The following is a 13,905-nucleotide window of genomic DNA, read 5'->3' on the forward strand; positions in this document are numbered from 1 at the left end:
AAAACATCAGAATCATTGCCTGCTTGAGCACATTTGCATACAGTGTTAATTTGATTATTAAATTGATTATGGCAGTAGGCAAATTGTGCGTCTTGCTAAAATGGAGGAGAGACCAGCTCTGACTCTCAAGGGACGAGGTTATTGCCCTTATCTGTAAGATGCACGCCATTCCTATTGTACTGCCCAGGAACACACTGCTGGATGACAGGGGGGCCTATTGTACTGCCCAGGAACACACTGCTGGATGGCAGGGGGGCCTATTGTACTGCCCAGGAACACACTGCTGGATGGCAGGGGGGCCTATTGTACTGCCCAGGAACACACTGCTGGATGGCAGGGGGGCCTATTGTACTGCCCAGGAACACACTGCTGGATGACAGGGGGGCCTATTGTACTGCCCAGGAACACACTGCTGGATGGCAGGGGGGCCTATTGTACTGCCCAGGAACACACTTCTGGATGGCAGGGGGGCCTATTGTACTGCCCAGGAACACACTGCTGGATGGCAGGGGGGCCTATTGTACTGCCCAGGAACACATTGCTGGATGGCAGGGGGCCCATTGTACTGCCCAGGAACACACTGCTGGGTGACAGGGGGCCTATTGTACTGCCCAGGAACACACTGCTGGATGGCAGGGGGGCCTATTGTATTGCCCAGGAACACACTGCTGGATGGCAGGGGGGCCTATTGTACTGCCCAGGAACACACTGCTGGATGGCAGGGGGGCCTATTGTACTGCCCAGGAACACACTGCTGGATGGCAGGGGGGCCTATTGTACTGCCCAGGAACACACTGCTGGATGGCAGGGGGGCCTATTGTACTGCCCAGGAACACACTGCTGGATGGCAGGGGGGCCTATTGTACTGCCCAGGAACACACTGCTGGGTGACAGGGGGCCTATTGTACTGCCCAGGAACACACTGCTGGATGGCAGGGGGGCCTATTGTACTGCCCAGGAACACACTGCTGGATGGCAGGGGGCCTATTGTACTGCCCAGGAACACACTGCTGGATGGCAGGGGGCCTATTGTACTGCCCAGGAACACACTGCTGGGTGGCAGGGGGCCTATTGTACTGCCCAGGAACACACTGCTGGAATGCAGGGGGGCCTATTGTACTGCCCAGGAACACACTGCTGGATGGCAGGGGGCCTATTGTACTGCCCAGGAACACACTGCTGGATGGCAGGGGGCCTATTGTACTGCCCAGGAACACACTGCTGGATGGCAGGGGGCCTATTGTACTGCCCAGAAACACACTGCTGGGTGGCAGGGGGCCTATTGTACTGCCCAGAAACACACTGCTGGGTGGCAGGGGGCCTATTGTACTGCCCAGGAACACACTGCTGGGTGGCAGGGGGGCCTATTGTACTGCCGGGGGGGGGGGGGTGTAGTAGTGTGGGCATACGCCTGTCACATAGAAATGCAAACACCCAGCTGGTTGACAGAGAGCCGGGCCATCTCTATGGGTTTGCTGATGGCCTCCTCCCACTGGGCCATCTCTATGGGTTTGTTGATGTCCTCCTCCCACTGGGCCATCTCTATGGGTTTGTTGATGTCCTCCTCCCACTGGGCCATTTCTATGGGCTTGTTTGGCCTCCTCCCACTGGGCCATGTCTATGGGCTTGTTGATGGCCTCCTCCCACTGGGCCATGTCTATGGGCTTGTTGATGGCCTCCTCCCACTGGGTTTGGACCAAAAATCAACGTCCATGGAAGAGATTCTCTTTAAAACACACCACTTCGATCCAGCTAGTTAGGAGAATTTAACTTATTAGCAGGTTAGGAGAATTAGGTTAAGGTTAGGAAAAAGGATTCGGCTTAGCGAAAATGCTCTCCTAACCTGCTACGAAAAGTCACTTGTATCAAAGTGGCGTGTTTTTGGGGAATATCCCGTCCGTGCACTTCTACATCAAGGCCAGTCCGGACCAAAACAAATAAGTCCAAAAGATGTCAGTGTAGGTCCCCGTAATACGAAATAACCATCAACAAGCAAATAACTTGAGGGAGGATCTGGGGTTCTCACGTATTCAGTACTTTGAGTCACAGGAACTGGTATGTTCATAATGCAAAGCAGCTGTTGAGATTCACTCCCCACTCCTTTTTGTTAAAAGGGAGAATCCATATGTTTTGCATAAATGCAAATAGCCTACGAATTAATACCCAGTGCCCGGTTTCCCGATAGCGATGGAACTCGAGCGTTTTTTTTTTTTTTTTTTTACGATTCAGCATTTCAATAACGTCCGACGAACTCTCACGCGTTTCCCCAAAACACCACATAGGGAGAACTTTCCATGAGCACGTCGTTAGAGCATGTGTCTGTACTGGTTTGAAAGAAAGGCAGTGTTGCTCTCTTCAACGTTCTCCATTCAAATCTTTCCTTAACATTTTAGATACTGATCATGGATCAGATCCTCGTGAGAAAACATCACCAATTGGCAAATATTGAGGCGGCTTATTTTAATGCTTAGGCTATGCACTAAAGCAAATATTGAGGCGGCTTATTTTAATGCTTAGGCTATGCACCAAAGCAAATATTTGACACATTGTGCATGTGTTAGGGCCTACATATCAAGAAATTGGTGCAAAAACAATTGACAGTATCCTACAATTAGCAAAACAGAACTCTATTGATTGAACATAAAATGGATGCCAATATCATTTAAATATATTGGCCAATGCAAGCTACTGTATTTTAATGCAGTCATCACAGTTTTCATTTAAAGCTTGTTTATAACAATTGCTAAGACAATCCAGACGTTCTCAGGCTCTATAGACCTCTGTATGAGGGACTGTATCTTAACAGGCCACCCCTTGATGTGATGTTGGGCACCTACTGACCAAACGTTGTTTTATGGAAATATATATGTTTCTCGATGACATTGCTAAATAAAGGTTTAACGAACTAGTCAGGCACCACGTTAGTACAATACAAAACAGCTCACTCAATCAAACATGATGGTCTTGTAAGTCTAAAGCAAAGCTTGCTTTCATATAATAGTAAACAAGCTTGAAAATGTAGTGGACTGGGATCAAATTGTATTTTATTGGTCACATACATGTGATTAGCAGATGCTATTGCGGGTGTCGCTAAATGCTTGATTAGTGTGGTGTGTGACGGATCCAATACTTTAACCTCTATGTGGTACAAATTACATTGTTGTGGGAGCACCTCCTCTAAGAGAATGAATTGGGCTGTTTGAGGTTTGAATCTTTAGGAAGCAACCTTTAGGAAGCAACCTTTAGGAAGCAACCTTTAGGAAGCAACCTTTTAGGATTCCAACCTAGCCAAGGCAAAAAGGAGTTGACCTGTCAGTCAATCTGCAAATCCATGACTCAAAAGCACCAGATATTTGCAATAAAAACTAATTGTTATCAAAAACAAAAATGTTAGTTCCAAAAAACGTTTAAAATAACTAAATATGTAACAACTTACAGGCACTCTCTGTCTAGAGGACACTGCTGCCAGGGCGTCATGGCAACTACCTAATTGAATTCAAAATGTTGTGTCTCAACCGATGGTGGGCACAACCTCCGATTATGTGGGATGTGGTCTAAACTACAACATATGCGAATAGGCTAAATAATTATGGAGTTTACCATTTTTTTATAGCTAATTGTCGTTAAATGATACCTTTTTAAAAAATATATATATATATATATATTTTTTTTATCTCCTGAATGTTTTGGCATTAGGGTCCAAAAAGTGACTTTCTAACCACTTCTTTCATAGGCAAACATGTTTAAATCTAAACGTATGCTGTCAAAAAGTAATTGAATTTAAACTGATTGACCCCTGTACTTAGTTTTCAGTGGGTTTAAAAGGGATTGGACACCACAAAAGTAATGGTGTGTTCTTCTAAGTGCTGTCAGACTGACCCTCTCTCAACCCCCCCCTTGCCCCTCCACACAGGGTGGGCCTGTGACTGGAACACTGTCTGATGAATATGTTGTTGGTGTCGTCCACCCCCCCACCCCCCCCCCCACCCTCTCTTATTCTGTCAGACCATATTGCATTGATCATTGAGCTGCTGGGGCAAGTCCCACGCAAACTCATAACGGCTGGGAAATATTCCAAGGATTTTTTCACCAAGAAAGGTAATGTTTTTTTAAATGAAGACCTGTCCACCCCATTGTTGTAAATGTCAACATTGGTGTGTGTTGTTCATAGTGATGTTTAATGTTTTTCTGGGTGTTCCTCTATGCTCAATGGTATTCTGTTAAATCACAATCACAGGTTTACTGCTGAATGACGGTCTTAAATGTTGTGTAGCAAGAGAATAAAGAACGTTTTAATGACAGTCTTGGGTGTGTGTGTGTGTGTGTGTGTGTGTCATGGTGGGGAGTTTTGTCATTGTGATTATGTCCCCCTGTCATGGTGGTGTGATGAGAAACCCCGTCTGACTGACCTACCTAACCCTGTTCTCTTTCTGACTGACTGTGCTGTCTGTGTCTAACCCTGTTCTCTTTCTGACTGACTGTGCTGTCTCTGTGTCTAACCCTGCTCTCTTTCCTAGGTGACCTGAAGCACATCACCAAGCTGAAGCCATGGGGGTTACTAGAGGTGCTGCAGGATAAGTATGAGTGGCCCAAAGAGGAGACTGATTGTTTCGCCGACTTCCTCCTCCCCATGCTGGAGCTGGTACCAGAGAAGAGGGCCACGGCCGCGGACTGCCTGCGCCACCCCTGGATCGCCCCCCAGTGACAGCCTCCAGTACTGCAAATCAAAATACCCCGATGCCTGTTCAGTAGGCAAACATTGTGGAATGTTGCAGATAACTGTCATGACTAGAGGTGACATGATTCCCTTTTCTACGTGTCATAGAGGCATTAATGTTCTACATTAAGAGACTTCTATCAGAACATTCCAGAACGTTTTGTTCTGCTGAATGCACCCCCTTGGCCTGGATTGCCCTCCCCAATGGAGCCTTCCAACCACTGCAATGTAAAACCATGTGGCCATGTTCAGGAGGATGTAAAGTTACTGAACCTTCAGATGTATGGCGTTGAACAGAGATACGATCATCTGTCAAATAGAATAGGGAATTGGGTCCACTTTATTCATTCAGTTTCTATCTTCAATGTCACGTTTGGACATTTTTTTTTGTCATTTAGCAGATACGCTTATCCAGAGCGACTAAGTGTCTGCTAAATGAGTGAAAAGTAACATGAGCTTTTCATTTTCCTAAATACACCCCTGGATGTATTCCCTCTAGTGGTCGTCTCTGGTCACTGCGATGCAAATTAAACCCCTCACAAGAGACTTGTTGCAACAACAGAGCACTTTCCAATTCAACCATATCTGAGATGACTTATTTATTTCTGTTTTGGTTTTGTTTTCTTACATTGTGTTCTTATTATCGTCAAGGAGCGTCTACGTTTGTATTTGTTTCTTTCCTTTTGTACTGATTGTGTTTAAATAAGCCTGTAGGCAACGTTGGTGTATGGTCATTTTGGCGGTCCAGAATTCTGTGCTCCGTACGCTACTCACTTGTATGAGGACTTGTCTTTGTAATTGTTGTTATTGTGACTCTCTCACCACCATCTTGTTTCGTTTTATACCGGCACAAAGACCTGGGGGAAAAAAATCAAGATCAATGAACTTCCCTTCACTTTTGTAATCCTGTTTCTGTTAAATAACTTGATACCACTCGTTTTCTCTCCTCTGATAAAACGTAATTGATGTCTGTCTGTGTTCACTTTAAGAGTTCTTCTGTGTTACTCCTTCACCCGTAAGGCATTTTGTCTGTATTAAGCGTAGTATTAGGAAGTTGCACATAGGGCAGATGAACGGACTCGTAGGTTGCACTCTACTCTCCTTTCTGACTGAACTATTTGTAGGTCCCCACCACCCATAAATACAATGGAGGACTGTCTTGCTATTTTTTTAGATCAGCCAGTTAAAAACCATTTTCAAAATCTGTTATAATACTAACTTTGCATATATTCACTTTGAGCCAATGGGAGACTGGTTTTGTGGGTTTAACTAAATAATATATGTTCATAAGAACACCACCCGAAAGAAGAGAAATTGTGGAAAGATATATCAAATGACGTGTGGCTGTGTGTTTGTATGTGTGTGTATATATATAAATAACTGTACCAAGGAATTTGCCTTTCTGTATATTACAGCTGTGTACAGTTTTTAACCAATTGTAGTGTGTGGCTGAAATGGCACCCTTTTCCCTATGTATGGTGCCATTTAGGGTGGACACTACTATGTCTGGGTAGTACTGTGTCAATAAAGCATATGGAAGAAGTGGGAAAGCTCTGTTGTGTGAACGTCCGTCAGCTGTTAATGTCTTTTATTTGTCCGTAAGATGTGATCTAATGGTCAGGGTTTGGAGATATGGAGGGGGGGCACTGCAATATGCAAAGCTAATTTTTACTCTAAATGATATCCTCGGGTTCCTCTTAATTTCCATACTGTAGTGATGTCCTAAGTAAATGTTTTCACCTTTTCGAGTTATTGGGATTCTACTGGAAGAGAAGGGCATTTTATAGTTGTCGGAAGTTTACATACATTTAGGTTGTCATCATTAAAACTTGATTTTCAAACACTGCACAAATTTCTTGTTAAACTATCGCTTTCGCAAGTTGGTTAGGACATTACTGTTTAGACAGATTATTTCACCTACAATTCACTGTATCACAAGTCCAGTGGGTCAGAAGTTTACCTACACTAAGTTGACTGTGCCTTTAAACAGCTTGGAAAATTCCAGAAAATGATGTCATGGCTTTAGAAGCTTCTGATAGGCAAATTGACATCATTTGAGTCAATTGGAGGTGTACCTGTGGATATATTTCAAGACCTACCTTCAAACGCAGTGCCTTTGCTTGACATCATGGGAAAATCAAAAGAAAGCCAAGACCTCAGAAAAATTATTGTAGACCTCCACAAATCTGGTTCATCCTTGGGAGCGATTTCCAAATGCCTGAAGGTACCACATTCATCTGTACAAACAATAGTACCCAAGTATAAACACCATGGGACCACACAGCCGTCATACCGCCCAGGAAGGAGACGCATTTTGTGTCCTAGAGATTAATGTACTTTGGTGTGAAAAGTGCCAATAAATCCCAGAACAACAGCAAAGGACCTTGTGAAGATGTTGGAGGACACAGGTACAAAAGTGTCTATATCCACTGCAAAAACAAGTCCTATATCAACATAACCTGAATGGCCGCTCAGCAAGGAAGAAGCCACTGCTCCAAAACTGCCATAAAAAAGCCAGACTACGGTTTGCAACTGCACATGGGGACAAAGATTGTACTTTTTGGAGAAATGTCCTCTGGTCTGATGAAACCAAAATAGAACTGTTTGACCATAATGACCATCATTATGTTTGGAGGAAAAAGGGGGGAGGCTTGCAAGCCGAAGAACACCATCCCAACCGTGAAGCACGGGGGTGGCAGCATCATGCTGTGGGGGTGCCTTGCTGCAGGAGGGACTGGTGCACTTCACAAAATAGATGGCATCAGGAGGGTGGAAAATTATGTGGATATATTGAAGCAACATCTCAAGACATCAGTCAGAAAGTTAAAGCTTGGTTGCAAATGGGTCTTCCCAATGGAAGTGAAAAAGCGTGTGAGAGCAAGGAGGCCTACCAACCTGATACCAGCTCTGTCAGGAGGAATGGGCCAAAATTCACCCAATTTATTGTGGGAAGCTTGTGGAAGGCTACACAAACCGTTTTACACAAGTTAAACAATTTAAAGGCAATTTACCTAATACTAATTGAGTGTATGTAAACGTCTGACCCACTGGGAATGTGATGAAAGAAATACAAGCTGAAATAAATCACTCTACTATTATTCTGACATTTCACATTCTTAAAATAAAGGTGTAATCCGAACTGACCTAAAACAGGGAATTTTTACCAGGATTAAATGTCAGGAATTGTGAAAAACTGAGTTTAAATGTATTTGGCTAAGATGTATGTAAACTTCCCACTTCAACTGTACATCAAGCTGCGTTTCGCCCGTCAGGGTTAATCACACATATTTGAAATGTCAATTTAAGACACTATAAAATTGTATACCACCCCACACTGTGCACTAAAACAAAATGTCTTCATATGATGAGTTTGGCCTCTTGTCTAGCTTGATTCTTTGCTCAACTACTGTTGATGGGACAGTTTTTCACGAGAAGTACAATGAACTTACCAAGGAACAGAAAACTTTAGAATTTCATTCAGAAAGTAAAATGTGTATTGACGGATTGTACACTTATTGTTTACAGAAAACATTTAATTCATCCACAATATTAAAATAAAACTTTAATTACCAAGGCTGAAAAGAGGGCAAAACACCAAATGAAAACAGGGTGCCATTGGGGACAGGACAGTCTAAAGAACTGCCCTTTCGCATAATGAGTCAAAAAACATGTTTTTGGAGAAAAGGGAACCTTTGTGTACATTGTAAAAACACTATCCGTGGAGGCCTTGCCGTATCCCTGGCCTGATAGTCATGAGTGCCAGAATGATGCATTGTTTTTCCATCTCGCCTCATTGCTTTTCTGGAATGGAAACAGGATGAATGAAAATTACATAAATAAATTAAAAAGTAGGGAGATGTCTTGACATAATCCCAGTGTCCCACACTCCAAGCCATTTACTTTTCTGTGTCCCTCCATGCTCCAAAAATTTACTTCGCACAACAAATATCACCTAATTTTAATTCTCTCACCTTGCCCCTCCACTTCGAAGTCATCCGGCAGCAGTTTGTCCTGTCTGTTACCCAGTGTAAAGGCCAGGAAGGCAAGGATGAGAGAGTCCAAGACACAGATCATGGCCAGGATGTAGGCCCACCTCACCGTACAGTTCCCCAGGGTGTACTTGTCTGTCCTCTCGCCACACATCCTCTTCACCTCTGGGGCGTCCCAGCCGTCAGGGTAGATCATACAGCCCATCACCATCAGGATGGCTGGGGAGGGACGGACAGACAGACAGACATTACCATTAGGGTTAGGGTGTGCCAAACTCATTTTCACCATGGGCCGGAGGGCCGCACTTGAAAATATTCACAGTCAAAATTTGTTATAAATGGTGTAATTTTCTATCCATCACTTTTGTATGACTATTATCAAGCTGGACAGAGTGAAGAGACTATACATGACTGTTATCAAGATGGACAGAGTGAAGAGACTATACATGACTATTATCAAGATGGACAGAGTGAAGAGACTATACATGACTATTATCAAGATGGACAGAGTGAAGAGACTATACATGACTATTATCAAGATGGACAGAGTGAAGAGACTATACATGACTGTTATCAAGCTGGACAGAGTACATAAAGTGTTTTTATTTCTAAACGTTTTAACAGATATGTATGAAAAAAATCCTCAAAATAAAAGGTGATATTCTGTACTAGCGCCTCATATGAAACATTTGATCTCAAATCCAAAATGCTGGAGTATAGAGACACATTTACAATTTACTGTCTGAATACATAGGGAGGTGAATGTATAGAAATACAGTGAATGATTGAGGTAATATGTACAGACAGACAGACAGACAGACAGACAGACAGACAGGCAGGCAGACAGACAGACAGACAGACAGACAGACAGACAGACAGACAGACAGACAGACAGACAGGCAGGCAGGCAGGCATGCAGGCAGGCAGGCATTCAGGCAGGCAGGCAGGCAGGCAGGCAGGCAGGCAGGCAGGCAGGCAGGCAGACAGACAGACAGACAGACAGGCAGGCAGGCAGGCAGGCAGGCAGGCAGGCAGGCAGGCAGGCAGGCAGGCAGGCAGGCAGGCAGGCATTCAGGCAGGCAGGCAGGCAGACAGACAGACAGACAGACAGACAGACAGACAGACAGACAGACAGACTATCCACAACGGTTGCGCCAATAATATCTGACGTATCATAACTGTTGTGTCAAAAGCCTTGTACGTCAGTTGTAAAACCTGAGTATGTACGGAGGCTTTCGTACAGATATAGACTTGCACTGAGAGACAAAACATCACATGTATCATGTTCCATGTAATCCATCTACCCCCTGAAGGTAGGCTTGAACGTAGGTGTCAGAATCTGGACTCAAACAGAAACCCTTTGAGCTGGCGTCCACAGTGTTGTTGTCACCTGCTGACAATAGCACTGGACCCAAGCCACCTCTGAAAGAGGAGATGTCACTGGGGAGTCACATGACTGTACACGATAGGTTTGTCAACTCTCCTGGACAACGGGGATGACAACTACAACCAGAGGCCGGTATGACTGTACATACCGTATGGCTGTTTGTGAGCCAAGGTTGCCTAGAGGCTGGATAAAGAGGTGGACCCCTCCCCAATCTCCCCCAATCTCCCCTAGATCCACTCCTGGATGTACATGGTGTCTCACCAAACACAGGACACTATACATTAAAATGAACAAGTTAGTTAGGTTAGAGAATGCCTTGTAATCTCACCTGATGCAAACTGCATCCACCCACAGATCTTGTAGACGCTCCCGGTGTTGCAAAACCAGAACAGAGTGAAACAGACCATACAGCCCACTATCAGCAGCATGGATGTACCCACGAAGAAGAGGGCTGTCCTAAAGGCTGGGGACGGGATGGAAGCAAAGTCCAAGGCACTTCCTTTATGAAGGAGGAGGAAGAGAAGAAGAAGATTACTGCAATGATCTCTGATGTCCAATGAAACATCTTCTTCTTCTTCTTCTGTCTTCTGCGTTATTCAAACCCCTCCGAAAGACACACAGAATAGGCTACACATACAGAATAGCCTACACATACAGAGAGGTTGGAGCAGAAGATGACATCATATTATTAGTATAGGATCTCTGTGGGTTGGAGAGGCTGGAGCAGAAGATGACATCATGCTATTAGTATAGGATCTCTGTGGGTTGGAGAGGCTGGAGCAGAAGATGACATCATATTATTAGTATAGGATCTCTGTGGGTTGGAGAGGCTGGAGCAGAAGATGACATCATATTATTAGTATAGGATCTCTGTGGGTTGGAGAGGCTGGAGCAGAAGATGACATCATATTATTAGTATAGGATCTCTGTGGGTTGGAGAGGCTGGAGCAGAAGATGACATCATATTATTAGTATAGGATCTCTGTGGGTTGGAGAGGCTGGAGCAGAAGATGACACCATGCTATTAGTATAGGATCTCTGTGGGTTGGAGAGGCTGGAGCAGAAGATGACATATTATTAGTATAGGATCTCTGTGGGTTGGAGAGGCTGGAGCAGAAGATGACATCATATTATTAGTATAGGATCTCTGTGGGTTGGAGAGGCTGGAGCAGAAGATGACATCATATTATTAGTATAGGATCTCTGTGGGTTGGAGAGGCTGGAGCAGAAGATGACATCATGTTATTAGTATAGGATCTCTGTGGGTTGGAGAGGCTGGAGCAGAAGATGACATCATATTATTAGTATAGGATCTCTGTGGGTTGGAGAGGCTGGAGCAGAAGATGACATCATGTTATTAGTATAGGATCTCTGTGGGTTGGAGAGGCTGGAGCAGAAGATGACATCATGTTATTAGTATAGGATCTCTGTGGGTTGGAGAGGCTGGAGCAGAAGATGGCATCATATTATTAGTATAGGATCTCTGTGGGTTGGAGAGGCTGGAGCAGAAGATGACACCATGCTATTAGTATAGGATCTCTGTGGGTTGGAGAGGCTGGAGCAGAAGATGACATATTATTAGTATAGGATCTCTGTGGGTTGGAGAGGCTGGAGCAGAAGATGACATCATATTATTAGTATAGGATCTCTGTGGGTTGGAGAGGCTGGAGCAGAAGATGACATCATATTATTAGTATAGGATCTCTGTGGGTTGGAGAGGCTGGAGCAGAAGATGACATCATGTTATTAGTATAGGATCTCTGTGGGTTGGAGAGGCTGGAGCAGAAGATGACATCATGTTATTAGTATAGGATCTCTGTGGGTTGGAGAGGCTGGAGCAGAAGATGACATCATGTTATTAGTATAGGATCTCTGTGGGTTGGAGAGGCTGGAGCAGAAGATGACATCATGTTATAGTATAGGATCTCTGTGGGTTGGAGAGGCTGGAGCAGAGGGCAGCCCATTAAGCAGTTTAGTGATTAGAACAATGGTTCAAGGGGATGCGTTTTTTCATTCTCATCACAGTTTTTACTCTGTACTGAAGAATGAACTGCTGACATTGTGTCAACTGTGGACTAATGAACAAACTACTAAAAGATAGTTATTGTGTAAAGTGACTCTTTAAAGGGGCAATCTGCTGTTGAAACAAATGCAAAGCGACTCCTTTCGGTAAAAATCAGAGGGATGGGGCTGGAGAAATTTGACCACTCTCAAATGTATAGACAGAGCTATGGATGCAAGGACTGACCATCCATGATATCAAAATAATATTTGTAACCATACCTTGAGGCTGTACAGTGATTGATTACATGTACTTTGATTACAAACATTTGGAGTAAAACAATCTAATAGTTTGGGTTCTGATGAGGTACAATAGTTTATCTAAGCTTAACTAAGCTCATAAGTTATATTCTTCAAGAATCAACGGGTTCGTATCACTTATTTTTATGTCCAAAAATGGATGTAGCAACTGCAGCTTGGCCCTTTAAGTGCCTTGCCTTTACAGATGAGCTCCGAGGTCAGCGCGTTGCCGATACAGTAGTGAAACAGGCCGAAGTATCCGGCCTGCGGGGTGTTGACGCTGTCCCCGATCCAGTACGGTTGGATGAACACCACCATTTCTATGATGGAAAAGCAGATGGTGAATATCGCCCACAGGACACCGACGGCTCGCGCGTTCCTGACGTAGTTGGTGTGATAGATTTTGGCCGCCTCCTGCGCAGGGAGCATTTTCTCACTTTTTGATTTGGTCTCAACTTTCTCTGTTGTTGACATCTTGTTGACGAGGAAATAGAGGGTGGTGAGGGTGAAGACGTGGAAGATGCGCAGATAACTCTTCTCGAGTCACCAGAAAGTCACCCGTTTTGAGTCAGCAGAGAGTATGAGCATGAAGCTTTCAGGTGAGATACTTCTCAGGGTTTACTGTCAGTTACTGTCGGTTTGAGTTTCTCTTCAATGCCAACTTGTTTTCAGTGAACGCTCCGCTTGGTCGTCTGCCAGACACTTCCAAGGATCCAGATGAACTTGTCATATAGAATTATAACTGAATGTATAAAAGGAAGATGTAAGTCCACAAAACAAATATTTTCTAATACAAGACCCACTGAGCGCTCAGATCATTGTCTTTGTTTTACTTTGCCTTGAAGTCCGTGAGAAGATCAGTGCTCTGTAGCAGCAGACAGATCCTACTTGTTAAGAGTTGGTGTGTCTCCTAAGGTGTTGGAATCAAACCGTGCCAGTAATGGTGTGATATGTTGAATTATTCAAGGTAAGGAGATGAGAGACGTTAGGAGTGATGGACCACGTTGCTTAGTGGAACCAGATACATCTAGCTACGTGTTAATCATTTGATTTATTTATAAGGCTGTTGACTAACGGGACAATTCTCCAATGTGATGTTTTAACCTCAACATTGTTCACAAACTCAAGAAGTAGTTGTTTTTAATAACACAACATAGCTTTGTTACAATATTAAATGTCCAATGCAGCCGTTTTTATCTCAATATCAAATCGTTTCTGGGTAACATTTAAGTACAAATACATCCATCACTTAGCACCATTCCTTTCTATTTGAAGACTCAATAGCGCATTAAAGCCTAATTAAATCGGTTAAGATGACATCTCATGGAGACATAATACGCGCAGTTTGAGGTTCTCCAGGATGTGAATTCTCAGTGCTGCCCCCTCTAAATGAGTAACTTAAGTTGAACGCCGACAGCAACTAAATTATCCTTAGAACTTTTCTGTGTGCAATTTTTAAAATAATCGTTTCAAGTGAAGATTCACCACGAAGATTGCCATTTCTCCATTCC

General features: G+C 43.9%; 2 protein-coding genes across 4 annotated transcripts in view; one reads left to right on the forward strand and one right to left on the reverse strand.

Annotated features, from left to right (window-relative positions):
• Positions 1 to 6,267, forward strand: part of LOC139416924 (SRSF protein kinase 1-like) — a 29,062-nt gene extending 22,795 nt beyond the window's left edge. The window contains exons 14-15 of one of the 3 annotated variants that reach the window (XM_071166100.1): positions 4,006 to 4,098; positions 4,518 to 6,267. In XM_071166100.1, the coding sequence (XP_071022201.1) occupies positions 4,006 to 4,098; positions 4,518 to 4,705 (281 nt within the window). In that variant the 3' untranslated portion in view covers positions 4,706 to 6,267. The remainder of the gene's footprint in view (positions 1 to 4,005; positions 4,099 to 4,517) is intronic. The other 2 variants (XM_071166101.1, XM_071166102.1) reach the window with 2 other exon arrangements.
• A 2,024-nt stretch (positions 6,268 to 8,291) lies between these two features.
• On the reverse strand, positions 8,292 to 13,288 carry LOC139417398 (LHFPL tetraspan subfamily member 5 protein-like). Its single transcript, XM_071166670.1, has 4 exons — positions 12,592 to 13,288; positions 10,422 to 10,592; positions 8,689 to 8,925; positions 8,292 to 8,518 (listed from the first exon to the last, which is right to left on the reverse strand). Exons 1-4 carry the CDS (start codon positions 12,866 to 12,868, stop codon positions 8,508 to 8,510), a joined length of 696 nt encoding a protein of 231 aa, XP_071022771.1. The 5' UTR covers positions 12,869 to 13,288; the 3' UTR covers positions 8,292 to 8,507.
• Between the last annotated feature and the right edge of the window lie 617 nt (positions 13,289 to 13,905).

This window comes from Oncorhynchus clarkii, chromosome 9, assembly GCF_045791955.1.
Source record: "Oncorhynchus clarkii lewisi isolate Uvic-CL-2024 chromosome 9, UVic_Ocla_1.0, whole genome shotgun sequence".
Lineage (NCBI taxonomy): Eukaryota > Metazoa > Chordata > Actinopteri > Salmoniformes > Salmonidae > Oncorhynchus > Oncorhynchus clarkii.